The sequence below is a fragment of the Bufo bufo genome, chromosome 6 (assembly GCF_905171765.1).
Source record: "Bufo bufo chromosome 6, aBufBuf1.1, whole genome shotgun sequence".
NCBI lineage: Eukaryota > Metazoa > Chordata > Amphibia > Anura > Bufonidae > Bufo > Bufo bufo.
In genome coordinates, this window is record NC_053394.1 from 33,993,981 (window position 1) to 34,021,941 (window position 27,961).

Genomic DNA, 27,961 nt, shown 5'->3' on the forward strand with positions numbered 1-27,961 from the left:
GAGAGAGACAGAAAGAGAATGACCAAGAGAGACAGAGAGTGCGTTTTTTTAGGAACTTAACCCTTTGAGGACATGGCAATTTGCCGGTTTTGCGTTTTCAAGGGACAACCCTTTTAATAACCTCCTATGAAATTCATCCTAGTGTGAGTGGCCAAAAAAGGAGCCTAGATTGTGATTATTGTTAACGAAGTGGACTTCGATCGTAAATTCAGGAAAAATTTGACTCGTTACGAAGACGAGTTCCCTCGCACTTTGTGGTAACGAATCAATTGTTCCTGAAATGGGGGTAAAAAAATTAATATATATATATATATATATATATATATATATATATTGTGGCAGTGGAGCTGCCATAGGGCCATTGAAATGGAGTATCTCACCCAGAGGAGCCTGGGTGAGAACAGGAAAGGCTGGGAAAATAGGTTTTTCCCTCTGTCTGCAGCAGCTAGGCTGGTAATTTAGATAATTAGCAGCCAGCTGAGGAGCTCAGGTAAAGGTGGGCTCAGCTCCTCAATCAGATCTCCCAGTCTGGGGAAGGAGCAGGCTGCGTCGAGGCCTGTGGGAGCCGGGACCCTCTAACCCTGGTAGACCCAGATCCCGATAGAGAGGGAGAAATACTGTGTAGTCAGTGGCCAGAAGGCCGAGGATTTGTGTTTATGATTTGTTTGGACTCCTGTAAAAGTGACAATAAAGCTGGTCGTGGCCGTGTGCACCCAAGTCTGCAGTGTTGGAGTGGCTTCTTGGGGTGTGCCAACCTTTTAAGGTGAGAAGATGGCGATCCTGGAGTGCTAAGTGACCCCGAGTTGTCAAAATATATATCCATTTGATTGAAGAAAATTCACCAAATCTTGCGTGCGCCGACGTGTGACGTCACCACATTAGCACGCTGGCCGGGCGCGGTGATGTCAGCGAGTTGACATGGTGACATCATCACATCAGTGAGCGAGATTTGGCGTGTTTTCTTTAATCAGGATGGCCGCGACGGCCTCCACCATCAAATGGATGAGGTATGTATTTTTTTTAAATCCCTGACTAACCCCCTGAAAGGCCTCAATGTGACTCTCAGATGCCGTGATCAGCGATGAACGCGGCATCTGAGGGGTTCAATGACAGGTGTGGCGTGATCGCCGTTCCTCATCATTATGCCCGCTACACATAATGGAAAGCGATTCGTGACAAGGTACTTCATAATGAATAACATTTCTTGTTGATGTTTGGCAAAGCAGCCAAATAGGATTTTTTAAAACTTCGCTCATCACTCATTTTGATCCTCACTGGAGACAGTGATTGATGTGGTCCTGTAGTGTATGATGGCGCTGTATAACCGGATAGATTTATACAGGTGTAGACAATAGGCAGCACGGCTACAGTTAAAAAAACTAAACCTTTTTTTAAAAATCTATCCATCCATCTACATCATATCTGGTAATAGGCAAGAGGTAATGGCAGCCAAACCCAATACTAACGCACGATTCAGACCTTAATCCATTTTTTTTCTTTCTATCTATCTATCTATCTATCTATCTATCTATCTAATTATCTATCTATCTATCTATCTAATTATCTATCCATCTCTAATCACTTGCGTAGCTATAAGGATTGAAGAGGTCGCAGTTGCGACCGGGTACCTAAGCCAGCGGGGCCCAGAGGGCTCCCTTTGCCAGAAGTGCTCTGGTAATTACCTATTTTTTGTTTTATAAGATCCAGTGCATCTTATAAAGTGAACACTAGTGAGCGCTTCCATATTGGAAGCACTCATTAGCATGCCGGAGGAGGGGAAGAAAAGAGCTGCCAGCGCTGTACTCACCCCTCCTCTTTGGTCTCCTCTAGGCCGTGCATGTGCAGTTCCTTCTCCTGCACGGGATGCCTCTCTTCCAGTCCTCAGCTCACTGCTGGATTGCTGGGGGGAGGGGCTTGCTGCTGGCTCTGGAGGAGAGGCATCCGGTTCAGGATGGCTCTGACTGGAGAGTGGGCAGGGCTAAAAACTGTACACAGTGTTTACAGCAGAAACCTGCAGGACCTTTGGTGATGTCACAGTCAAGGTCCTTCAGCCAAGCAGGGCACAGGAGCAGAACTGAACTGGGTGTGGAGAGGGTAAGTGTCATCTATGCGATGTGTGTTTAGGGGTATTCTATACAGTGTGTGATGTGTCTATATAGTGCAGTGTGTGTATAGGGTGTTCTCTGTATAGTGCACTGTGTGTCAGTATACAGGATGTCATCTATAGTGCACTGTGTGTCAGTATACAGGATGTCATCTATAGTGCGGTGTGTGTGTGTGTGTATAGGGTGTTATCCATATAGTGTGGTGTGTGTATATAGGGTGTCATCTATATAAGTAGAAGTATTTGCACTATTACTGTGAGGGGCACCCTGGCACAGTATCAGCTTAGCACAGTTCTTTTTGGGGGACATTATGTTTACACTATTAGTGTTGGACACTATTTCCCGGGCGCAGTTATTTTTTTTTATGGCACTCTGTGCCAATAATTATTGAAGGGGGCACTATCTGTGTGGTACTAGTATTTTCTGCAGTATAGTATTGGGGGAAAAATTGGGCACATTATTGGGGGGTGTTGAGAAGATGGGAGGATGATAGTAAAGTAGGAAACTAAGATGTCTGTTTGTCAAACTCTGCAGAGACAAGGTGCAGCTGAAAGAAATCATCATGGCGGTCTGATCTGAATGGAGAAGATGAGGAAAGAAAACATCTACATCAGAGGAGACATCGCTGGATGTAAGAGGCATGTGGGGCTGTATTACCCTGTATGTTCTGTAGCGCTGTTTTTAATGTTTTCCAAGTGTGTCTTTAAAGGGGTTATCCAACCTCTATAATCCATTCCCCGGCACCCGCTGCAATAGCAGGCTGAGACGGGGATGAGCTTGCCTATCGTCACCCACGATTGCGGCCTGTTATTATCTGCTACCCCTTCCCCCTCAACGTCACCGGATGTTTTGATCTACGTGACGGGGAGATGCAGTGGCAGCCGTGTGGGGATCAGGAGTGACTCGGGTGCCGGGGAGCGCGGTCAATATAATCCATTTGAACAGCCTGGGCATTGGGGGTCATGTTTTGATGTTGGATAACCTCTTTAACATTAGGGTTTGAAGGAAGGTGTTAGGTTGAGAATTTGGAATTCCATTTTTGCCTCAGGCAGCAGAAATGCTAGCTGCACCCCTGCCCCTGGCCACAAAGCACTGAGGGAAGCGGGGCCAAAGTTAAACTCTTGCACCAGGGCCCATGAGCATTTGGCTATGCGCCTGTCTCTAATTATCTGTCCACCTCTCTCTCCAATTATCTATCTCCTATCTATCTATCTATCTATCTATCTAACTATCTATCTATCTATCGTGAGGCAGTGACAGGCCTCACGGCTGCTAGGGGAGAGATATGGCAGGAGTTCCCATTTCTTCGCTGTCAATCAGCAGGTCAGAGGTCGCACCAGTTGGAACAATCAGTCTGGGATAAGAGCCCAGTCCAGACTGTTAGGAGGAAGAGTCTGTGTGCAGCAGAGGCCTGGGAAGGCTCTGTACAAGTGGGCTTAGCCGAGCTGGCTGAGGGGCCACGGGGCTAGGTGTTAGCCTGAACTTCGGGGGACACCGCGAGGTCTTGGAATCGACGGTCGCTAGGCCAGAGTCAGGAGGACTTTTGGGCCACAATCCCCCAAAAGGTACTAGACTTGGAAGTGCTGGATTGTTAGGCTGGGAAAAGCCGCATGTTCTTCCCATGTGTGAACAGGGCTTTCAGTGAGGTAGGGAGTCCTCATGTTTAGTTAGAGCCCAGCCGGGCAGGTGTTTTATTTGTATTGTTTGTTTTGGTTTTGCTGAGGTGCCAAATAAAAGCAATGTTTGGCCCCTAACCCTGTGGTCGATGAAGATCATTGTGAGAATGACCCCCGAATAAGAGGCGATCACTTACACTATCTACCCATCCATCCAGTGGACAACACTTGGTCATTGCAGCACTGGTGTCCTAGGTTCAAATTTGACCAAAGACCACCTCTTCATGGAGTTTGCGTGTTCTCCTGGTGCTTGTATGGGTTTCCTCTCACATCTAGAGACATACTAATTAGATTGGAGCCTCACTGAGGACAATGCATGATGATGTCTGTAACGTGCTGTGGAACAGGTAAGTGCTACGTCAGCAAGATAAATAAGTGTGAATTGACCCCTATTGGTCCAGGGAACCACACAAAAGCGCACATTAAATCACACATGTCGGGCTACTCTCACACTAGCGTTTTTGCTGGATCCGGCAGGGTTCAGCAAAAACGCTTCCATTACTAATAATACAACCATCTGGATCCGGTTGTATTATCTTTAACATGGCCAAGACGGATCCGTCATGAACTCCATTGAAAGTCAATGGGGGACGGATCAGTTTTCTATTGTGGCAGATTGTGTCAGAGAAAACGGATCCGTCCCCATTGACTTGCATTGTGGGTCATGACGGACCGTTTTGCTCCGCATCCCAGGACGGAAAGCAAACTGCAGCATGCTGCGGTTTTCTCTCCGGAACGGAATGCATTTTGGAGCTCTCCGTTCTGTTCAGTCCAGTTTTGTCCCCATTGACAATGAATGGGGACAAAACTTAAGCGTTTTTTTCTGGTATTGAGACCCTATGACGGATCTCAATACCGGAAAATATTAGTGTGAAAGTAGCCTCAGCCTTGCATGTAGTATCACTGTATGTCCCGTATTAGGATCCCCTTCCTTACACAGACAGTATATAAGCATGCCATGCAGAAGACGCCATCTTGCAATTGTACTGGTATAACGTGTCCATTTAGAACACAGTCTGTAGATTTACCTGAACATACGATTCGCTGAAGAGCCCCTGTAGGCAATGTTATTAAAAAAGACTTCCAGCTCCTGATCATTATCGAAGTCAGCAGCAATCACAGTGCGGATTGGAGAAGGCATCGAGAACTTCTGAGTCGCAATATCCTGTTTAAAGATAGAAGAGAGATATAAGGGCTCACAATTATCTCTTATTAAAAGGAACGGCGTAATAATTCAGATGGACTCCAGAAGACCTCAAGGTAATCAAGAGGATCTTCCAATTAAAATGAGAAACAAAGGACTGTGTATACACTGCCGAGGACATCTTATCAGTCACATATACAGCGGGTCAGTGTGCCGCTGGTCATCTCTAATCCCTACTAGGAAGAATCGAGAAGCTGCTGTTTGATTTCTGTTCACTGAATTAAATTAAAAATTACATTTTCTACAATAAATATATTATTTTTTAATGATTTTAACAGATTATTTTGCCTTTGACACGATTATGGTTTTTACCGGCTGTCATAATAATAGTCCATACAAAATATGACCAAAAAATGTCCTCAGAAAAAGAGCAAATTACAGGAACCTGTATACTAGGTGTACATGTCTAGCTTTAGCAGAAACGACTGTCCATGACCACCAGTGTCTGTCTTCTCATGGTACGCAGGGCCGCTGGAACACTCACCCCTCTGGTATGGTGGCAGCTCGTTCCTGTCAGCCTCCCCCTGCTCCAAGTGGGCATGGCCCCCAAAATGCTCAATAGTCTGTTGGACCTCTTTGCACCTCTTTTCCTCTGCTCTCAGTTCTTTGGAGGTACAGAAGATCTCCTAATTTCTTAAAGGGACAGCGTACACACAGTCTAGTCTGTCCCCAGCTAATGGCTGCTATCCCTAGGTGTTATAGGTGCCTTCTCCTACAGGAAGCTGCCTGAGCAACAGTTTCTGTGAAGGTGCTTTATTATTCCATTCTGATTTCCCATGCTTACCCTCTGACGCCTGACTCTCGAATTGACCCTGACAGACCTGCCATTACTTATTGTCCGAGTACCAGATTGTACTAACTCTGCCCACCTTGACCTCGCTCTTGTCTGTCAGCTCCGTGTCACGGACCGATGTCTCTTGAACTGCCTGGGTCGGCTGTCATGGAAAAGAGACTACTGTTGGAATACAGCAACAGCTGAAGCTTAATGCTGGTGGACTATTTTAAGCTGACAGTAGATGGCGCTGTGTTAACCATCACTGTGCAGTTATCCCAGCGTATGTACCGTCTGGAGATGATAGAGATGTTATCTCTGGAAGTCTCAGTCTTGATGTTGATGTTACAGTTAATGGTTGCTGTTTTTGTCCCAAGTAAAGTAGACTAGTTCTGTGTTCTCCCACAATGTCTGAGCGCTGTTCATAATAGCTGTAAACGCTGCAACAGGTTATAGGCCCCGGACACATCTTTCAGCAGTCTAATCCTCAGAATACAAGTAAGAGACACCGTCTGTATATATAAAGGGAAAGATTACCAGCTACGGATATTTAAGGTGGAAATGTTACTGTCCAGAGATGACTTCTGGGAGGTTATTACTAGTGTTGAGCGAATCGAAGCCAAACAAATTGACTTTGATCCGAATTTCAGGAAAATCCGATTCGCTCCAAAGCCAAATTTCCTCACGCTTCGTGGTAACAAATCTATTTTTCCTGAAATGGCGTTAAAAAACCCCAAAAAACATACTCACCTCATCTATTAGCGAGTGAAGAGGCCGTCACAGCTATCTCGATGAATAAAATCTTGCGCGGGGTGACATATGATGATGTCAATCAAGATGCCCACGATGGCCACTACGTGAGCAAATGGATAAGGTGAGTATTTATTTATTTTATGTTTTTACCCTGATTAACCCCTGAAAGGCCAAAATTGTAGCCTCAGATGCCATGATCAGCGATAAACGCGGCATCTGAGGGGGTTCAATGATGGGGGGAGGCGCGATCGCCTTTCACCGTCGTTGCGCCTGCTACATACAAAGGAATTCGGCACGAATCGAATTTCTTTGTGAAATTCGGCGAAGCAGCCAAATCAAATATTTCATAACTTTGCTCATCTCTACTAAAGAGAGACCAGTGATCAATTAGCAGGAACTGGACAAGAGTAACAGACGGGCAAGGGCAACAATAAGCTTATTAGTGGAGGACGACCAACTGATCCCCATCAGACATGAGAGCCCTGCAAGAGGCATGAGGAATGCACTACAGAAACTGTCTGAATAGCAAGTTATTTCTACAGAAAAAAAAAGTACAAAATGAGGTATAACAAAGAAAAAGGAATGTGTGCAGGAGCATAAAAATGCAATGCTGGAGGTGGTAACACAACTGAGGTCAGTTAGTGAGGATATTAGACAGTCATAATGTAGCCATACTGCCGCGCACTTTGCCTGATTCATACAGTACTGATCAATGCACCTGAGACCAGATCTGACACTGGAATTGGTGAAAACCAGGCTCATAGATGAATATCAATGAAGAAAGGAAGTCATGCAGGACTCCACAGAAGGCGACAGTGGAATAGCTCTTAAAGCTACAGAGACAAGATATCACAATAAGTAAACAACAGCATGGTTCTGATCCAACAAACAGGAACACCTAAAGAGGGGCAATACAATATGAAAAGCAGAGCAAGAGGAGCAGGGGCGTAGCTATAGGGGGTGCAGAGGTAGCAGTTGCTACCGGGCCCAGGAGCGTAAGGGGGCCCAAAGACCCTTGTGCCTTATAAGAAGACATCGGTATTATAGAAGGTGCATGCTGGGAGGGCTCTGTTATAGATCTGGCACTGGGGCCCAGAATCTTCAAGTTACACCTCTGGCTGGAGGGAAGGGGTTAGGTCAAGAATTTGGCATGGGGGGGGGGGGGGGGAGCTATTTCAATTTTTGCCTCAATTAGCAGGAAGGCATACCTCCCAACTTTTGAAAATTGCAAAGAGGGACAATATATGCCGGCATGCATCGCAGCAATTTTTCTTTCATTATACTAGGCATAATTACTGACTCCGTCACAACTGCAGTAGCCGGGGATCAGTGAGGTGAGTGTAGGGTCCTTTAGTTTTTTACAGCATGTGGAGCCCCTGGGACAATTTGTTCTTACACTTCAATATCCATTTAAATATTAGCACATAAATCATCAGATTATAGATATTTTAAGGTAGAAGTTGCACAAAATATGAAGTTCTGGTTCTGGTCTAATATACAGGTTTATTATTAAATTTAGTAAATTTATTAATGCACATTTATGCATTAATTTCCCAGGTCAAAAAGAGGGACATTTATGGATAAAAGACGGACTTGGGTCATAAAGAGGGACCGTCCCTCCAAAAGAGGGAGGTATGGGAAGGCTATGTGCTAAGCACTGAGGTGAGGGGGGCCTAGCTGAGGGCCCATGAGTCTTTAGCTACGCCTTTGAGCAGAAGCTCAAACCAAAGGTTAAAACCACTATCTCTGATCCATGTACAGACAGTTGGAATGGCACATTAAAGTGACAAACCATGAGATGCGGCAAGGCTGGTGCACTGACTCTGGAGCAACCAGTCACATGACAAGTGATAGAAGCTTTTTCACACAACTTGACATAAATAACAAGGAAACAATCTGTCAGATGGAAACAGATAAAAGGCAGAAGGAGCCAGATATGGGATGTTAGTGAGCCACAGTCAAAGCAGACATGATATAGTTGTACCAGTGAAAGACTTGCTATATGTTCCCAGTCTAGAAGGAGGACTGTTCTCCGTGAAACGTTTGAAAGCAAAAGGACTCACTGTGAAATTCCAAGGCAACAATTGCATCATCCTACATGGAAAGCAGGTGACAGGCGGTGCTAAGGCAGACCGACATTTATACCATCTCAACACTGTGAAAGAACAGGCTAGGGTCTGCAGGCATTTAGGCTACTTGCGGCAGAGTCGCCGGAACTGCCTGCTGGATCCGGCAAAACGTATACCAACTGATGGCAATTGTAAGGGCTCTTTCACACCTGCGTTCTTTTCTTCCGGCATAGAGTTCCGTCGTCGGGGCTCTATGCCGGAAGAATCCTGATCAGTTTTATCCTAATGCATTCTGAATGGAGAGAAATCCGTTCAGGATGCATCAGGATGTCTTCAGTTCCGGAACTGCTCCGGCCAAAAATCCTGAAGACTTGCTGCAAGGCCGGATCAGGAATTAATGCCCATTGAAAGGCATTGATCCGGATCCGGCCTTAAGCTAAACGTCGTTTCGGCGCATTGCCGGACCCGACATTTAGCTTTTTCAGAGTGGTTACCATGGCTGCCGGGTCGCTAAAGTCCATAGCAGCCATGGTAAAGTGTAGTGGGGAGCGGGGGAGCAGTATACTTACCGTCCGTGCGGCTCCCCGGGCGCTCCATGCGATCACATGGATCACGTCATCCATGCGCATGGGGCGCTCTGCCGTCATTCTGCAGCGCCCCGGGAGCCGCACGGACTGTAAGTATACCGCTCCCCCGCTCCCCGCTCCTACTATGGCAACAAGGACTTTAATAGTGTCCTGGGTGCCATAGTAACACTGAAAGCATTTGGAAGACGGTTCCGTCTTCAAATGCTTTCAGTACACTTGCGTTTTTCCGGATCCGGCGGGCACCTCCGGCAACGGAAGTGCACGCCGGATCCCAACAACGCAAGTGTGAAAGAGGCCTAAGACTGATCAGGATCCTGATCAGTCTTAAAAATGCCTGATCAGTCAGAAAAATGCATTGAAATGCCGGATCCGTCTTTCCAGTGTCATCTGGCAAAATGGACCAGGCATTTATTTTTTCACCTTTTTTTTTTTTTCGGTCTGCGCATTCCGGTATTTTGGATGCCGCATCCGGCACTAATACATTCCTATGGAAAAAAAATGCGGGCATTCAGGCAAGTCTTCCGGTTTTTTGGCCTGAGATAAAACCGTAGCATGCTGCGGTTTCATCTTTTGCCTGATCAGTCAAAAAGACTGAACTGAAGACATCCTGATGCATCCTGAACGGATTACTCTCCATTCAGAATGCATGCGGATATGCCTGATCAGTTCTTTTCCGGCATTGAGCCCTTTTGACGGAACTCAGTGCCGGAAAAAAAAAACCGCTAGTGTGAAAGTACCCTTACACAATGATTGTATCCATTAGAGATGAGCGAAGTTTAGAAAAATGTCATTCTGCAACTTTGCCAAAGTTAGCCAAGAAATTTGATTTGTTGTGAATTAATTCATCATGATGGCCGTGCTCAGGGTGGATTGCGGCCATGCTGCGGTGAAGAAGCGCACAGCCAATTAGCCCGCAGCTGCCTTTCATTTAATAATGGACTGCACTGTATAGTCGGTCTTCATTGGTAAAAGCCGCGTAGAAACTTCAAAACCGCTGAGCCATTAACAATAAAGAAGGACTATACAGTGTGGTCTTCATTAGTTAAATGAAAGGCAGCTACGGGCTAATGGGCCACGCGGTTATTGACTGCAGCACGGCCGCAACCCGACCGGATCATGACCGTGCCGTGTGGTCGTATCCTTAGATGTGAATGCTGCATTAAATCCAAAGCTTTAAAGGGATACCGTCACCTCTTTTTAGCCTATAGAGCTGCAGACATGCACGGCTAGATCGCCGCTACCATGTCCGCAATATACCTGTCCCATAGCGCTGTGTCCTTTTATTGTGTTTAAAAAATGATTTTATAGATATGTAAATGAGCCTGGTAAGGAGCCCAAGGGGCTGTACTAACCTTCTTGGTGCCCAGCCACGCCCCCTGTTAAGGAGCCCAGCACCGCCTGCGTCCTCCGAATCTCCTCCTTTCTTCACAGTTAGATTGCCGTAATCTCGCGATGCGTGAGCTCGCGCATGCGTAGTGCCGGTATAGTGTTCCTTCCCTGTGCTGGCATCAGCCTCAGGGAAGGAACTGCGCATGTGCGAGCTCGCGCACCGCGAGATTACGGTAATCTAACTGTGAAGAAAGGAGGAGATTCGGAGGACGCAGGCGGTGCTGGGCTTCTTCACAGGGGGGCGTGGCTGGGCTACAGAACGGTTAGTACAGCCCCTTGGGCTCCTTCACAGGCGGGCGTGGCTGGGCACCAAGAAGGTTAGTACAGCCCCTTGGGCTCCTTCACAGGCGGGCGTGGCTGGGTACCAAGAAGGTTAGTACAGCCCCTTGGGCTCCTTCACAGGGGGCATGGCTGGGCTCCAGAACGGTTAGTACAGCCCCTTGGGCTCCTTCACAGGGGGCGTGGCTGGGCTCCAGAACGGTTAGTACAGCCCCTTGGGCTCCTTCACAAGGGGCGTGGCTGGGCTCCAGAACGGTTAGTACAGCTCCTTGGGCTCCTTCACAGGCAGGCGTGGCTGGGTACCAAGAAGGTTAGTACAGCCCCTTGGGCTCCTTCACAGGGGGCGTGGCTGGGCACCAAGAAGGTTAGTACAGCCCCTTGGGCTCCTTCACAGGCGGGCGTGGCTGGGTACCAAGAAGGTTAGTACAGCCCCTTGGGCTCCTTCACAGGGGGCGTGGCTGGGCACCAAGAAGGTTAGTACAGCCCCTTGGGCTCCTTCACAGGGGGCATGGCTGGGCACCAAGAAGGTTAGTACAGCCCCTTGGGCTCCTTCACAGGGGGCGTGGCTGGGCACCAAGAAGGTTAGTACAGCCCCTTGGGCTCCTTCACAGGGGGCGTGGCTGGGCACCAAGAAGGTTAGTACAGCCCCTTGGGCTCCTTCACAGGGGGCGTGGCTGGGCACCAAGAAGGTTAGTACCAGGCTCATTTACATATCTATAAAATCATTTTTTAAACACAATAAAAGGACACAGCGCTATGGGACAGGTATATTGCGGACATGCTAGCGGCGATCTAGCTGTGCATGTCCGCAACTCTATAAGCTAAAACGAGGTGACAGAATCCCTTTAAGGGTGACAATTCCCAAAGAAAGCCAGACTAGAGCCTCACAACTACTCAACCTACTACACAGTGATGTTTGCCGTCCTATGAAAGAGCCTACACACCCAGTGGCAACAGGTATATAGTGACCTTCATAGACGACTACTCCAGATACAAAGTCAACATGAAGTTCTGGATAAATTACAAGACTACGTAACAAAGACAAGCAACAAGACAAGAGGAGTGACAACGGAGGTGAATTCACAGGACACAAAGTAGAAGAATATTTAAGACAACATGGGACAGAGCATCAAAAGACAGTCCCATAGACACCAGGACAAAGCAGAACTCTGACTAAAATGATCAGGTGCTGACAGATTCCGGATTACCTGAGAAGTATTGGAGTGAAGCTACAATGACAGCTACTTATTTACAGAAAAGACTCTTCTCTAGAACAGTGGAGACAAGTGCATATGAACTATGGCATGATGAGAAGCCAAGTGTAAAGCATTTAAGAGGGTTTGGATGCAGAACGTTTGAGTATATTCCAGAAGAAAATCTCACCAAGGTCCAAAACAGAGCAGTACAAGGAAGATTTGTCAGATACAGTGACTATCGTAAAGAGCACAGAATCCTAAACCCCAAAACGGACACTATTACCGTTAGCAACAGTGTGATTTTTTCACTGAAGATCTGAAAGATGGTGGTGTGATGACATCGCTGGAATCAGGAGCAGAAGAAAATACTGAAAGTGACACCAAACACTGTGTGTCTCCTGAGCGAATAGCTGAAGTTAATGCAAGTCCAAGCCCCACCAATGAGCAGACACAACCAAACCCAGATACAGAGCCTTGGCGTTCAACAAGACAAAATAAAGGTAAACCACCTGTGTGTCTCTCACACAAGGAGATCACAGTCAGCGTATATAAATGCAATTACAAAATAATTCAGATCCAGGTGCTGGTTTGAAAACTGTCGACTATTTTTTGTGGGACAACCCCTTTAAGCCTAAGCTGTTGAGAAGGAGTGTTGGAATACAGCAACAGCAACGGTTAATGCTGGTGGAACTATGTTAAGCTGACAGTAGATGGCGCTGTGTTAAGCATCACTGTTAATTTAAGTGCAGTTATTCTAGTGTGATTAGAGATGAGCGAATCGCTCCGAATTTCAGGAAAAATTTGATTTGCACCGAATCCAAATTTCCTGACGCTTCGTGGTAACAAATCACATGGCTGCTGCACGTGTTAGGACATGGAACAAAGAACTCTGGGAACGAGGGATCACCCCTAATGCCATGCATGCAGCCAATCAGCAGCCAGCCAGCCCTATGATGTCACAGTCCTATAAATTGCCTCAGCCATCTTGGATTCAGCCATTTTCCAGTGTACTTAGTGCAGGGAGAGACGTTAGGAGGCGCTAGGGACAGTGATAGGAAAGACTTAAACTTTTATTTTGCTGAGTAGAAGTTCAGGGAAAGATCATTAGGAGTGTAGGGAAATGATAGGGAGGAATTATTCCACAGTATAAAAGGAGAACAGGGTTTAGTAGGGGAGGTTACAGCCTGGGAAATAGGAAGAATCATATTACACCTTGCTGCACTGACTGGGGATCCAAATTGCCATTATACTGCTGCTTTCAGGTTTGCAATAGATGATACCTCTGTAATTCCAGCAAACCGTTCTTGTTATTGGGTTGCAAGTGCTGTGTGATACAGCCATTAACAGGGTGTATTACTAGGAAATATTTCTACATCTTATTAGCCCTTGTGCGGTGCAGTTACATGTTCTAAAGCCTTTTTGGGGGTGTATTAGTGGGAGAAAAAAGGGCTTATTAGCCGTTGTGGGGTGAAGTGAGAAAATTACAGCCTTTTTTGGGGTGTTTTAATGTCCTTTTTATTTATTTATTTGATCTGCCAGTATGTCAGACAGAGAAGTGACAGGAAGAAAATCAAACTTTAAAACTCCAGTACGTTGCCTTAAAAATTTGCCGCTGCAAATCAAAAAGGTGGAGTGGGCACAAATCACGATTCAGTCAATGCGTTTTGTAGGACCGCGCGTTCCCTATCCGGTCAGGAGAAAACCTCTTTAAGCTCAAATCATCCTTTTCAGTGTATATAGGCAAAACATCATCAGGTCCCACAGGTATCCTTTTCCACCAGATATTCCTGTGGCATATCAGAAATCGCACTAATAGTGAAGCACTGTGACTCCATGCTCACAAACACTCGTATTATTATACCCACGAGCGCAGGTGACAATGCAGGCCCATCCGGTTACTCGAAACACCTCGCTTTTTCTTTCTTCTTTTTCTCTTTTTCTTCACCGTAACTCTATGGAATATTTAAATCGCTCCAATAGTGAAGCACTGTTTTCAATACTGATATAAAATTATTTTGTTGTACTCACAAGCACACGTAAAATACAGGCAAAACAAGATGAACACCAGTCTAGCGATCCTGCCCGGCCCGAGTTTCGCTCCAAGCTTCATCAGAGGAGTGTCCCACAGACTTTCACGCAAGTCTTTAAATATCCTTATTCTTCCCCTCCCCCTTTTTGCCTATAAATCCATTAAAACTTATAATCAAAATCATATAACCAGCAGAATGTCACCCTACAGTCCACAATAAAAAATATATACTCTTATCCATTGCGCCTATCCCTTCTGATTTTTACATATTTCTTTCCTTATCTATCTCTATTCATTCATGGGGGATCCCATTCATAAATCTTCTCAAGTCCGTCCTCTGACGCAGGGAAACCTCACGTGGTGCTCAACAAGCAGTCCTGACTGGCCAGCGGTGACTCGCATCTCCAACCTCTCACACAGCGTATGTAGCAGAGAAGTTCTGAATCGCCCCTATTCAACCAGGCCGAGTCCCTGCGGCTGGATCGTATCTAACTCATATATCCATTTTACTTCTCGCCGGTCTATCTTTGCAACCACATCACCTCCTCTCCAGTCTCCTTTTACTACTTCCATTCCAGCGAAAATAAATCCTCTAGGATTCTTCTGGCGGACATTCTTAAAGTGCATGGAAACTTTTTTGATATTCCTTATATGTTCCTGTATGCAAACTAAGTTTTCTCATAGTGCGTCCCACACGGGCCCTCCAGCATGTAGACAACACCCGAGCTCTCACACGTGATTTGTCCCTTGATTTTAAAATCTTTATTTCTTTTATTCTAATGTATTGTCGATATTCTCATTTGCCTATTTTCTTTACTTCTATTCTTACATGGGGGGCAGAACCCACACCATGAAAATTGGCCCTGTCCTTTCTTCCCATCATCTATCGGGATAGCACTATGCACTAAATGATTTTTGAGATTTACCAAAACTGGATCATATTTTAACACTGTCCAGTTTTTTCTAATAGCGTTTTTTTTTTTATAAAGCCAGCGTGTGTAGTATACTAGGTAAGGAATGCAAAATGAAAGTCTTTATCCTTTTTATCTCTTTCCCTATCCTCTACTTTTCCACTCTCCTCTATACTCTGACTACAGGCAGATAATTCTTCCTTTTTCCATGAATCTTTCTTGTATTACCTGACTCTGTTCCCTAAATGTAGCAACATCAGTGCAGTTCCGGCAAATTCTCCCGATCTGGCCCCTGAGGATGTTTTTTTTTAACCAAGGGCCATAATGGCAGCTACTTAAATCAATATAGCCATTTACATCAGTTTCTTTAAAGAATGTTTTAGTTTTAAAATTACCCTCCTCTAAGAAAATGGTCAGATCGAGAAAATTCATTGCTCTGTCACTGATGTTGCTAGTAAATTTCAGGTTCCAGTTATTATTATTAAGCTCCACAATAAGTTCTTCTAAACCTTGTCTTTCTCCCTCCCACACCGGGAAGCAATCGTCTATATATCTTCGCCATATATTTAATCTACCAAATTGTGTTTCCTTACACAGCAAAGGGTTAATCTTTTCTTCCTCCCAAGATGACATGAATATGTTTGCAAAACTGGGGGCACATTTCGCCCCCATCGCCGTCCCGATCTTCTGTAGGTAATATTTATCGTTAAACCAAAAATAGTTATGGACCAAACAGAACTCAACACACTCTATGATAAAGTCACCTTGCTTTTGGGACATTGTTGTATCGCCATTCAGTTCCTCTCTAATCACTTTTAAAGCTAGATCTTTTGGGATAATCGTATAAAGGGAAGTTACATCGACTGTCGCCAGCCATGTATTTTTCCCACAGGGACCTAGATTCTTAATTAAGTCAATAACACTCCCAGTGTCTTTTAAGTACAATGGAGCTTTAATGACCTACTTCTGTAAAAATTGGTCGATGTACTCTGTCAGCCTACTGGTTAGGGAATTAATCCAGGAGACGATAGGTCTCCCTGGGGGGGTCTATCAAACTCTTGTGGATTTTTGGCAAGTGGTATATCACTGGTGTTACCAGCGCTTTAATTGTTAGATATTCATATTCTTTGTAAATGGCTATATTGATTTAAGTAGCTGACATCATGGCCCTTGGTTAAAAAACATCCCCAGGGGCCAGATCTGGAGAATTTGCCGGAACTGCACTGATGTTGCTACATTTAGGGAACAGAGTCAGGTAATACAAGAAAAGTAGAGTGGAAAAGTAGAGGATAGGGAAAGAGTTAAAAAAGATAAAGACTTTCATTTTGCATTCCTTACCCACTATACTACACACTCTGGCTTTATAAAAAACGCTATTAGAAAAAACTGTGCAGTTTTAAAAAATGATCCAGTTTTGGGAAAAGAAATTCCGAACTTCCCTGATTTAATTTTTAATAAAAGCTCTGAATCTCAAAAATCATTTAGTGCATAGTGCTATCCCGATAGATGATGGGAAGAAGGGACAGGATCAATTTTCATTGTGTGGGCAGAAGCTGAATGTGCTCTTGGCCAAGTTGCTGGTGCTGCAGTCCATCCCTTTCCAAGTGGTGGGCTCTGCACCTTTCAGAGAACTGATGGCTTGTGCTAAGCTGAGGTGGAGAGTCCCAAGCTGTCATTTATTTGCCAAAAAGGCAGTACTGCACACATATGTAGAACAGAAGGTTGGCCAGTGCTTAAGCATGTCGGTATCTGCCAAAGTGCACAGCAGCACTGATGTGTGGAGCTGTAACTACGGTCAAGGACAATATACCGTATTTTTCGCCCTATAAGACGCACCGACCCATAAGACGCACCTAGGTTTTTGAGGAGGAAAATAAGAAAAAAAATATTTTGAACCAATAGGTGTGCTTTTGGTGGGTTTGGAACTAATTGTGGTGTGTGGATGGCGCACTGTTATGGAGGATCTGTGGATGGCGAACTGTTATGGGGGATCTGTGGGTGACGCACTGTTATGGGGGATCTGTGGGTGACGCACTGTTATGGGGGATCTGTGGGTGACGCACTGTTATGGGGGATCTGTGGGTGACACTTATGGGGATCTGTGGGTGACACTTATGGGGGATCTGTGGGTGGCTCTTATTGGGGTCTCTGGATGGCACTGTTATGAGGATCTGTGTATGACAGTTATGGGGGGGATCTGTGAATGACACATATATAGCATCTTATGCTATGTGTCATCCACAGATCCCCTCCATAACAGTGTCCCTGTAGTGAATGACCCTCAATACAGGGGGTGGGGGTCGCATCTGCTACTTAAAATGACAGCGGGGCCCGTGCAGTGACTGTATTCTACTACACGGGCCCCGCTCACTGTATAATCGTGTCTGTAATAGTTAATTGTTATGTATATAATCGCATAATGAGCGCCTGTATACTTACAACTGCAAGCGCTCGGTAGCAGAGAGGAGGGAGGAGGCAGGCCGGGAGGACGGGCGCTGGCAGCGTGAGTCACTACGTCACGCGCCTGCCCACTTTATGAATGAAGCAGGCGGCGTGGGCGCATGACGTAGTGACTCACGCTGCCAGCGCCCGTCCTCCCGGCCTGCCTCCTCCCTGCTATCGAGCGCTTGTAGTTGTAAGTATACAGGCGCTGATTATGCGATTATATACTAACAATTAACTATAACATATACGATTATACAGTGAGCGGGGCCCGTGTAGTAGAATACAGTCACTGCACGGGCCCCGCTGTCATTATAAAAGCAGATGCCGGCCCCCAGCCCTTCCTCCCTCACAGCTAATACACCCGCCGCGCGGCATCGCGGCGGGTGTATCATTGAAAATTCTGCTAACTCAGCAGCATTCGCCCCATAAGACGCACTGCTATTTTCCCCCCACTTTTGGGGGGGGGGGAAAGTGCGTCTTATAGGGCGAAAAATATGGTATGTCCTTTACGGCCCACTGGGTAAATGTGGTCCTGCCCAGCCAAACCTGCAACTCGGCCAGTTGAGGCCGCTTCCGCCTCCACATTCTCACACCGTTGGTCCTGCGACAATGTCCATCTCTGCCTCCTCATCCACCACCGTGTCCTTAGGCTCCACTGCAGGGACAAGTCACAGTACTCCTCCAGCATACCACATGTGCAGGACTTGGCGGTGTCACGCTGTTCTGCACCTCGTTTGCCTGGGTGAACGGAGTCATACAGGGGAGGAACTGCTCCATGTCCTTCATCAAGAAATCGAATCCTGGCTTTCTCTGTGACAACTCAAAATCGGAACCATGGTGACCGACAACGGGAAAAACATGGTGTCGGCGCAGCGTCAAGGAGGACTGAGCCATGTGCCCTGCATGGCACACGTGTTCAATCTGGTTGTCAAGCGGTTCCTGAAGTCTTCCACCCATCAGCAAGACATTCTAAAAATAGCCAGGAAACTTTGCATGCACTTCAGCCACTCGTACACCGCCAAGCACACCCTCCTTGAGCTGCAGCGGCAGAACAGCATCCCCCAACATAGGCTGATATGCAACGTTTCCACCCATTAGAATTCCACCCTCCATATGCTGGACCGACTATACGAACAGAGAAAAGCCATAAACGATTTTTTGATGATCCAAGCGGACAGGAGTACTACCCTGTGTAGCTTTGATGTTAGCCAGTGGCAGCTCATGCGTGACACCTGCCATTTGCTTAGGCCCTTTGAGGATGCTACGTTTTTTGTCAGACGCCAGGACTACGGGATGAACAATGTCATTCCACTGCTTCATATCCTGGAACAGATGCTGGTAAATCTGGCTGGTCAGGGGACTGGAGACGTAGCGCCTACATCTCATGGCCCCATGAGCCCTGTGGGGGCTGAACTGGAGGAGGAGGAGGACTTTGGAGAACAAGCAATGTGTAGCGAAATGGGTGTTTTTTCTACACAGGTGACAGGAGAGGAGGTGCAGGAGCTGCCGGAGGAGCAAGAGGGAGATGAGGAGGACGAGACAGAGGACCCAGACACAACGTGGCAGTATGCAGTGTAGATACAGGCAGGGAGTCCCTCCGAGTCACTTGCGCAAATGGCCCGATGCATTCTCACTTGCTTGCGTAGTGACAGCCGAATTGTCACCATTCGGCAGAGGGATGACTTCTGGCTCTCCACCTTGTTGGACTCTCGCTACCGGACCTAAATGGGGGCCTTTTTCACACCCACTGAGAGGGAGGACAAACTGAACTACTATAGAGACATCCTATGTAGTCAGTTGGCGGCAGCCTATCTGCACAATCGTCCATCCTCTCGCAGATCTGATCAGGAGGCCATCTGTGCTCTCATTCCACTGCCATGGCTGCTGTGGCGGGTTGGGGGGGGGGGGGGTAGGAGCAGTACAAGCTCCATCAGCAGCAGCTTGAGTCTAGAGTCGATAATGGGGAGCTTTCTTAACCCGCCTAGTGAAGAAACTACTCACCAGCTGCTGCTAGACCTGGAGCACAACCTGAACCAGCAGGTTATGGCATACTTGCATCCAGCACCCTGCCACCCCACATTGAAGATCCGCTGGACTACTGGGCAGCCAAACTGGATTTGTCGCCGCAACTGGCTGAGTTTGCCCTGGAAAAGTTGTCCTGCCTGGCCAGTATTGTGCTATCAGAGCGGGTGTTTAGTGCGGCGGGGGCCAAAGTTACCCCAAGGAGAACTCGCCTGTCCACCCAAAATGTGGAGAGACTGACCTTTGTCAAGATGAATCAGGCGTGGATCAGCCAGGATTTCCACCCACCAATGCCTGATGCATCAGATTAGATCATCCATGCTGCCTCACTCAAACCTTGACAAAAGAGAACGTTTTTTTCTGGCTATATGCCTCAGCTACTATTTTGATGCTACCACCCGCCTGATGCCACACATCTGATGCCAAGTGCTCCTTCTTACACCCACCATCGTCAGTGGGTACTGTTATTGCCACCCACCTTCCCACTCTGTCACCAGGTCACTCTGTGGTCTCCTGATGCTACTGCCACCTCACCACTTAGGTCTCCTCACGCTGCTGCTGCCACCTCCACACTCTGACATTGTGCCACTCTTTGGCCTCCTTATGCTGCTGCCACCTCCACACTATGTTACCTTGCCAGTCTGTGGCCTCCTCATGCTGTTGCTGCCACCTCCACACTCTATCATTGTGCCACTGTGGCCTCCTCATGCTGCTGCTGCGGCCACGTCCACACTATATCACCTTGCCAGTCTGTGGTCTCCTCATGCTGCTTCTAACTCAACATTATGTCACTGGACCACTCTGTGGCCTCCTCATGCTGCTGCGGCTGCCACCTCCGCACCATGTCACCTTGCCAGTCTGTGGCCTCCTCATGCTGCTGCTGCTGTCACCTCTACACTATGTCACCTTGCCAGTCTGTGGCCTCCTCATCCTTCTACTGACCCAGGGTGCCATTACCACTCTTTTGCACCTTGCTACCATCTTCTATATGCTAACTTATGACATCCAAATGTATTTTATGTCATCTCCTAATAATGTGCATATTCTTTCCTATGTAACTGTTATGTTTTATGTAATGTGCCTAGTTTACCACAGGGTGGAAGCAAACACTTGGCAGTGCTAGTTGCAGGGAATGGAGTGGATTATCCATTCTCTTTCACCCTCTAGTCTAGAGGGAGAAGGAGAAGAGGAGCTTAGCTAAATAGAGTCAGTCTAGCCTACCCCCTCCTGGGGAAAGGTTGTGTGTTAGCTAGCAGAGCACTGCCGGCTCTGCTAGGCCCAGAGGCCCTACCTCTGACGTATAAATGGTTGCATGTCCCCTCCTGGGCTTGCATTGCCTAATTCCAAGCTAAAGCTAAAGCTTGAGGTACTAAATGCCAGGACAAGAAGTTCCTAAGCTTGATTACAGTAAGAGACAGACTACTATTGCTAATGTAGCAGTGCTGAGAGAGCTACACTAAGGATGCAGCAGAGAGGAGTTTGTTTGCAGAGAAAGTATTTGCCTGCCATTTGGCTGCTGAAACCTATTAGAAACCAAGATAAAGTCTGGAAACTGTATGGATTGCCGTTTATGCAAAGTAAAACAACTGTTCAACCATTTACCAAGTCTGGGCTTTATTTCTACCCCATCTAAGTTATTAACCCCTTTTGCACTGCTTTGGACGACCACGTCTGGGATCCAACCGTATCCAGGTAAGGAGCACCGTGACAAAGTGCTACACAACATCTCCAGGGATATTGTGGTCTATTTGACACCACTCTGGCCTTCCTACACTGGGTACCAACACTACCATCTACAAAGGGGACTCCATGTCCTCGTTGCTTAACTGCAACTGGTGTCACGACAACTTGCTCTATAAGAGGGACATATTTTGCAGAAACCTCCCAAGGGGCAAGGGATACCCCAGGCGCTGAAACCGTCCGTTGCACCACCTCCACACTCTGTCATTGTGCCACTCTGGGGTCTCCTTATGCTGCTGCAACCTCAACACTATGTCATTGGTAGTGTTGATCGAGCATGCTCGGCCTAACACCAGTTCGGCTTGAGCATCTCGATGCTCGGCACTTGAAGGTATTCGGCCGAATACCGCATGTGCTCAAGCGTAATGCTCGTGTCTCCTCCCCGCACGTTTGTTGGCTGCTATGCAGCCAATAAACATACAGGTAAGTACTGCCCTTCACTGTAATACCGTAGCCATGTTGGTTACTGGCATTACAGTGATTGGCTGGCTGGAATGCGTCATCGGGTGCTATATAGCACCCGATGACACATGTTCAGCTCAGTGTTAGTCAGGAAGAGCTGTGCTGAAGAAGGGAAAGATAGTGTAGGGAGTGAATTTATTTTTTTGTGAGTTGAAAAACTCAGAGACCCAAAAGTCCTTTAAAGGACTATTGTTGTGTGTGGCAGCAGCAATATATATTTTTAGTGCAACCTGTGCTAAATTGCTAAAACTTTACAGACCCAAAAGTCCTTCTAAGGACGGTTGTGTGTGGCAGCAATATCTATCCTGCGCTAAATAGCGTGCCATAGTTTGGCCGCTGCAGACAGCGACATTATCTGCGCTACATCTCCTGTGTAATGTGTGCGCATCCCAAAAATATCTGTGACATCCAGTGTACTTTTTCCGTAGACGGTATCCGCTGCGGACAGTGACATTACCTGGGGTACATCTCCTGTGTAACGTTTCCACATCCCAAATACCTGTGACATTCCCTGTAATTTTTTATTAGCCGCTGGTGACATCAGCGACATTATCTGCAGTATTTCTCCTGTGTAACGTTTCCACATCCAAAATACCTGTGACATCCCCTGTACTTTTATATTAGCCGCTGCTGACATCAGCGACATTATCTGCGGTATTTCTCCTGTGTAACGTTTCCACATCCCAAATAACTGTGACATTCCCTGTAATTTTTTATTAGCCGCTGCTGACATCAGTGACATTATCTGCAGTATTTCTCCTGTGTAACGTTTCCACATCAAAAATACCTGTGACATTCCCTGTACTTTTATATTAGCCGCTGCTGACATCAGCGACATTATCTGCGGTATTTCTCCTGTGTAACGTTTCCACATTCCAAATACTTGTGACATTCCCTGTAATTTTATATTAGCCGCTGCTGACATCAGCAACATTATCTGCAGTATTTCTCCTGTGTAACGTGTGCACATCCAAAAAATATCAGTGACATCCAGTGTACTTTTTCCATAGACAGTGTCTGCTGTGGACAGTGACATACCTGGGGTACATCTCCTGTGTAACGTTTCCACATCCCAAATACTTGTGACATTCCCTGTAATTTTATATTAGCCGCTGCTGAGTAGTGTTGAGCGCGAATATTCAAATCGCTAATTTTAATCGCGAATATCGCCACTTTGAGAATTCGTGAATATTTAGAATATAGTGCTATATATTCGTATTCGCGAATAGTGTTGAATATTCTAATCGTAAATTTATTGTGAATTGATAGCGAATATATTACATTGCCAATTTTCGCAATCAAGTAAACAATGACTGGAGATTACGAATTCTCAAATTTGCAAATTTATAGTGAATATTCGTCCAAACATTTGTGAAATATCGCAAGATCGAATATTGCCTATGCCGCTCATCACTACTGCTTACATCAGCGACATTATCTGCGGTATTTCTCCTGGGTAACGTTTCCACATCCTAAATACCTGTGGCATTCCCTGTAATTTTTTATTAGCCGCTGCTGACATCAGCGACATTATCTGCAGTATATTTCCTGTGACGTTTCCACATCCCAAATACCTTTTTTTATTTTTTCGTGCATACACTTATAAAAACCTACGCTACTGTACGTCTGTCATACTTTCAAGCATATATAACATTTAATATGAAGGAGAGCAGTAAGGGACAGGGAAATGGCCGTGATGCTAATGGTGCACGCAGAAGTTGTGGCCCTGGGCGCTTTGAAACTGTGCCTGCTAACAAAGCACAAGAAAATCAATCATCCACGTTACCTAGCTTCATGTTCTAGTTTGCAGGGCGGAGCAGGACAACACTCTCAAAGTCAGACCAGTGCGACAAGGTGGTTGGTTGGATTGCAGCAGATAATGCTTCCAGTCAGTTAAGCACTTCCAGTCTCAGTAGCCAAGAGTCTGGTTAACACAATCCTCACCCTGATCCTCCTTCCTCCCACCATGGAGAGTCATGTCAAACAAGTAATCCCACACTCTAATATTCCAAGGAGCTCTTTTCAGCGCCATTCCTTCATTTGGGCCTCTCGACAAGCCCCTAGAAAAGGGACATGAGATCTTGTGCCCTGATTCCCAAACTTTTGAGCATCCACAGTCACAAGAAGATGAAGGTGGGGAGGGAATGGCTATTAGTGTTTCACGAGGTGGATGATGATGATGAGACACAGTTGCCAATAAGTCAACGGTAATTAGTGTCTCAAGAGGATGATGATGAGGATGAGACACAGTTGTCAATAAGTGAGGTTGTTATTAGGTCAAAAAGTCAGGAGGATGAGCAGAGTGAGGAAGTGGAAGAGGAGGTGGTGGACGATGAAGTCACTGACCCAACCTGGGAAAGTGGCAAGCCGAGCGAGGACAGCAGTACAGAGGGGGAGGGATCCGCAGCATCGCAACAGGCTGGAAGAGGCAGTGGAGTGGCAAAACTGAGAAGGCGGGCCACACCAAACAGGCCCGCAACTATTCCCCTAGCACCCCCTTGCGGCAATCTCCCTTGCTAGGGGGTAAGTGTTCCGCAGTCTGGCACCTTTTTGAGGAAAGTGCGGACGACAAAAGAATTGTAATTTGCAACCTGTGCCATACAAAAATGAGCAGGGGCGTGAACACTAGAAACCTCACCACCACCAGCATGATCCGCCACATGGCATCAAAGCAATGTAAAAGGTGGGCCGAACGCCTGGGTCCACAATCTGTGTCTGCGGGTCACACCACTGCCTCCTTTTCCCCTGTGTTACGTGCTGGCCAATCCCCTGTTGAAGGCAAAGGCCCTGTACCTGGACCTTCGCAAGCACCATCAGCGACCACATCAACTTCTGTGTCCCAGCGCAGCGTACAAATGTTATTACCCAAGGCATTTGAACGCAAGCGGAAATACTCAGCCACCCACCCACTAGCACTAAATGCGCAACTTAACAAATTACTGGCCCTGGAAATGTTGCCATTTAGGCTTGTGGACACTGGAGCCTTCCGCAGCCTGATGTCGGCGGCCGTCCCCTGTTACGCAGTCCCCAGCTGCCACTATTTTTTATATTTTTTTTATAACATAATTTTATTATTAATATTTGAAAAAAAAACAGCATTAATACAATGATAGGCAGCAGCCAAAAGAAAAAAAAAATCATGTAAATCATTGTCAGAGGGGGAACAATCCCCTCTAAGACGTCACCATAATATATAAATGCATTTAATCAATAAGCTGCCTAATCATCTTAGTAAGATACAACGTATATAAAATAAAATAAAAAGAAATAAAAAGAAAGGAGAAAGAATGAAAGAATAAAAAAGGAAAAGACATAATAAAAAAAGGAAAGAAAAAAAAATCAAATTACTGGCCCTGGAAATGTTGCCATTTAGGCTTGTGGACACTGGAGCCTTCCGCAGCCTGATGTCGGCGGCCGTCCCTCGTTACGCAGTCCCCAGCCGCCACTATTTTTCACGGTGTGCCATGCTCGCCTTACACCAGCATGTGTCACCCGTGCCCTGACCAACGCAGTTACTGGGAAGGTCCACTTAACCACTGACACATGGGCAAGTGCTTTCCACCAGGGATGCTACATTTACCTGACGGCACACTGGGTGAATGTTGTAGAGGCCGGGAGCGAGTCATACCCTGGGATGGCACAGGTGCTACCGATGCCAAAGATTGCGGGCCCTAATTCCATCAGGGTTTCCGCCACCACCTATGTTAGTGGCTCCAACCCCCACTTCGCCTCCTCCGCCTCCTCCTCCACTTCCACATACAGATTTATCCTCTTGCAGCACCAGTCAGCCATCAGTTGGTAGCTGGAAGCAGTGTAGCACTGCAGTGGGGAAGCGGCAACAGGCTGAGCTTAAGCTGATCTGCTTAGGTGACAAACAGCACACCTCCGCAGAGCTGTTGCAGGGGATAAGAGATTAGACTGAGCTGTGGCTCTCGCCACTCAACCTAGAACCAGGCATGGTTGTGTCTGATAATGGCCGTAACTTGGTGGCGGCTTTGGAGCTCGGCATGCTCATACACATCCCATGCCTAGCCCACATCTTCAACTTAGTGGTTCAGCGGTTTCTCAAAAGCTACCCCAATTTGCCTGAGCTACTGGTGAAGGTGCGCCGCGTGTGTGCCCATTTCCGCATGTCATCGACAGCTTCCGCCGGTCTGTCAATGCTGCAGCAGCGCTTACAATTGCCAGCTCACCGACTGTTGTGTGATTTGAGCACGCGCTGGAACTCGACGTTCCACATGTTGGCCAGGCTTTGTGAGCAGCAGAGGGCAGTAGTGGAATACCAGCTGCAACATGGTCGTCGCCTTTCTAGTCAGCTTCCGCTCTTCACAAGCAACGAGTGGGCATGGATGTCTGATCTCTGTGAGGTTTTAAGAAAGTTTGAGGAATCAACACAGATGGTGAGCGGCGATAACGCTATTATCAGCGTCACCATCCCACTTCTGTGTCTACTCAAACGCTCGCTGCTCACAATTAAGACCGACGCTTTGCATGTGGAAGAGGTGGAAATGGGGGAAGACATTACACAGGGTGATAGCCAGACCACCCTCAGTTCGTCTTCTCAGCGCAAATTGGATGATGATGAGGAGGAGCAGGAGACAGTTGCCTCCGCTACAGAGGGTAGTACCCATGGAAGTTTAATTCCATCTTTTCAGCATGGATGGGCAGAAGAGGAGGAAGAGGATGAGGAGATTGAGAGTCATCCTCCTGATGACGACAGTGAAGTCTTGTCTGTTGGGACTCTGGCACACATGGCTACTTTATGTTATGCAGCCTTTGCCGTGACACACGCGTTTAACGACATTTTGGACAACACTGATTAGTGGTTGTTCACCCTTCTCGACCCCCGCTACAAAGAGAACTTTTCATCTCTCATTCCTGTGGTGGAGAGCACGAGCAAAATGGTGCAATACCAGAAGGTCCTTGTGGAAAAAATGCTCCAAAAATTTCCAGCTGACAACGCTGGCGGCAGAGTACGTAGTTCCTTGGACAACCGAGGAGGGGAGATGAGGGGAACACACAGCAGTTCCAACAGAGGCAGGGCAACACTCTCCAAAGCCTGGGACAATTTCATGACACCCCGCCAGCACCCTCACCCTGATGCGCGGCCTAGTGTTACAAGGAGGGAAAAATTTTGGAAGATGGTGAAGGAGTACGTAGCAGACCGTGTCAGCATCCTCAATAATCCCTCTGTGCCTTACAACTACTGGGTGTCCAAGCTGGACAAGTAGCACGAACTAGCGCTCTACGCCTTGGAGGTGCTTGCCTGCCCTGCCGCCAGTGTTTTGTCAGAGCGGGTATTTAGTGCAGCTGGGGGCATAATAACTGATAGGCGCATCCGCCTGTCAACTGAAAATGCTGACAGGTTGACTCTTATAAAAATGAACAAGGCCTGGATTGCCCCTGACTTCTCTACTCCACCAGAGGAAAGCTCATGAACATAAAGGCACTTTAAATGTGTTGTTTATAATGTACTGAATACACTGTATTCCCATGCACCCCTTCCACCACAAAAAATCAACCTGCTTATTAGTCTGCCCTCGATCCTAATGTTTTAGAGGGTCAGCTCACCTGTTGGACCTCGCATATAATGTTTTAAAAGGTCAGCTCATCTGCAGACCCTCGCATATGTTTTAGAGGGTCAGCTCACCAGCAGGCCCTCACCTACAATCTTTTAGAGGATCAGCTCACCAGCAGGCCCTCGCATATAATGTTTTTGAGCGTCAGCTCACCAGCAGGCCCTCAACCAAAATGTTTTACAGGGTCAGCTCACCAGCAGGCCCTCACCTACAATCTTTTAGAGGGTCAGCTCACCAGCAGGCCCTCGCATATAATGTTTTTGAGAGTCAGCTCACTAGCAGGCCCTGAACCATAATGTTTTACAGGGTCAGCTCACCAGCAGGCCCTCACCTACAATCTTTTAGAGGGTCAGCTCACCAGCAGGCCCTCGCATATAATGTTTTTGAGGGTCAGCTCACCAGCAGGCCCTCAACCATAATGTTTTACAGGGTTAGCTCACCAGCAGGTCCTCATCTACCATCTTTTAGAGGGTCATCCCACCAGCAGGCCCTTGCATATAATGTTTTTGAGGGTCAGCTCACCAGCAGGCCCTCAACCATAATGTTTAACAGGGTAAGCTCACCAACAGGCCCTCACCTACAATATTTTTGAGGGTCCGCTTACCAGCAGGCCCTCTCATATAATGTTTTTGAGGGTCCGGTCACCAGCAGGCCCTCGCATATAATGTTTTTGAGGGTCAGCTCACCAGCAGGCCCTCAACCATAATGTTTTAGAGGGTCAGCTCACCAGCAGGCCCTCGCCC

At 46.9% G+C, this 27,961-nt stretch overlaps 1 protein-coding gene across 1 annotated transcript in view; it reads right to left on the reverse strand.

Annotated features, from left to right (window-relative positions):
• The window catches only part of CRTAC1 (cartilage acidic protein 1), a 603,594-nt gene that overhangs the window by 84,711 nt on the left and 490,922 nt on the right, over positions 1-27,961 (reverse strand). The window contains exon 8 of the mRNA XM_040437595.1: positions 4,810-4,946. Coding sequence (XP_040293529.1) covers positions 4,810-4,946 — 137 coding nt within the window. The remainder of the gene's footprint in view (positions 1-4,809; positions 4,947-27,961) is intronic.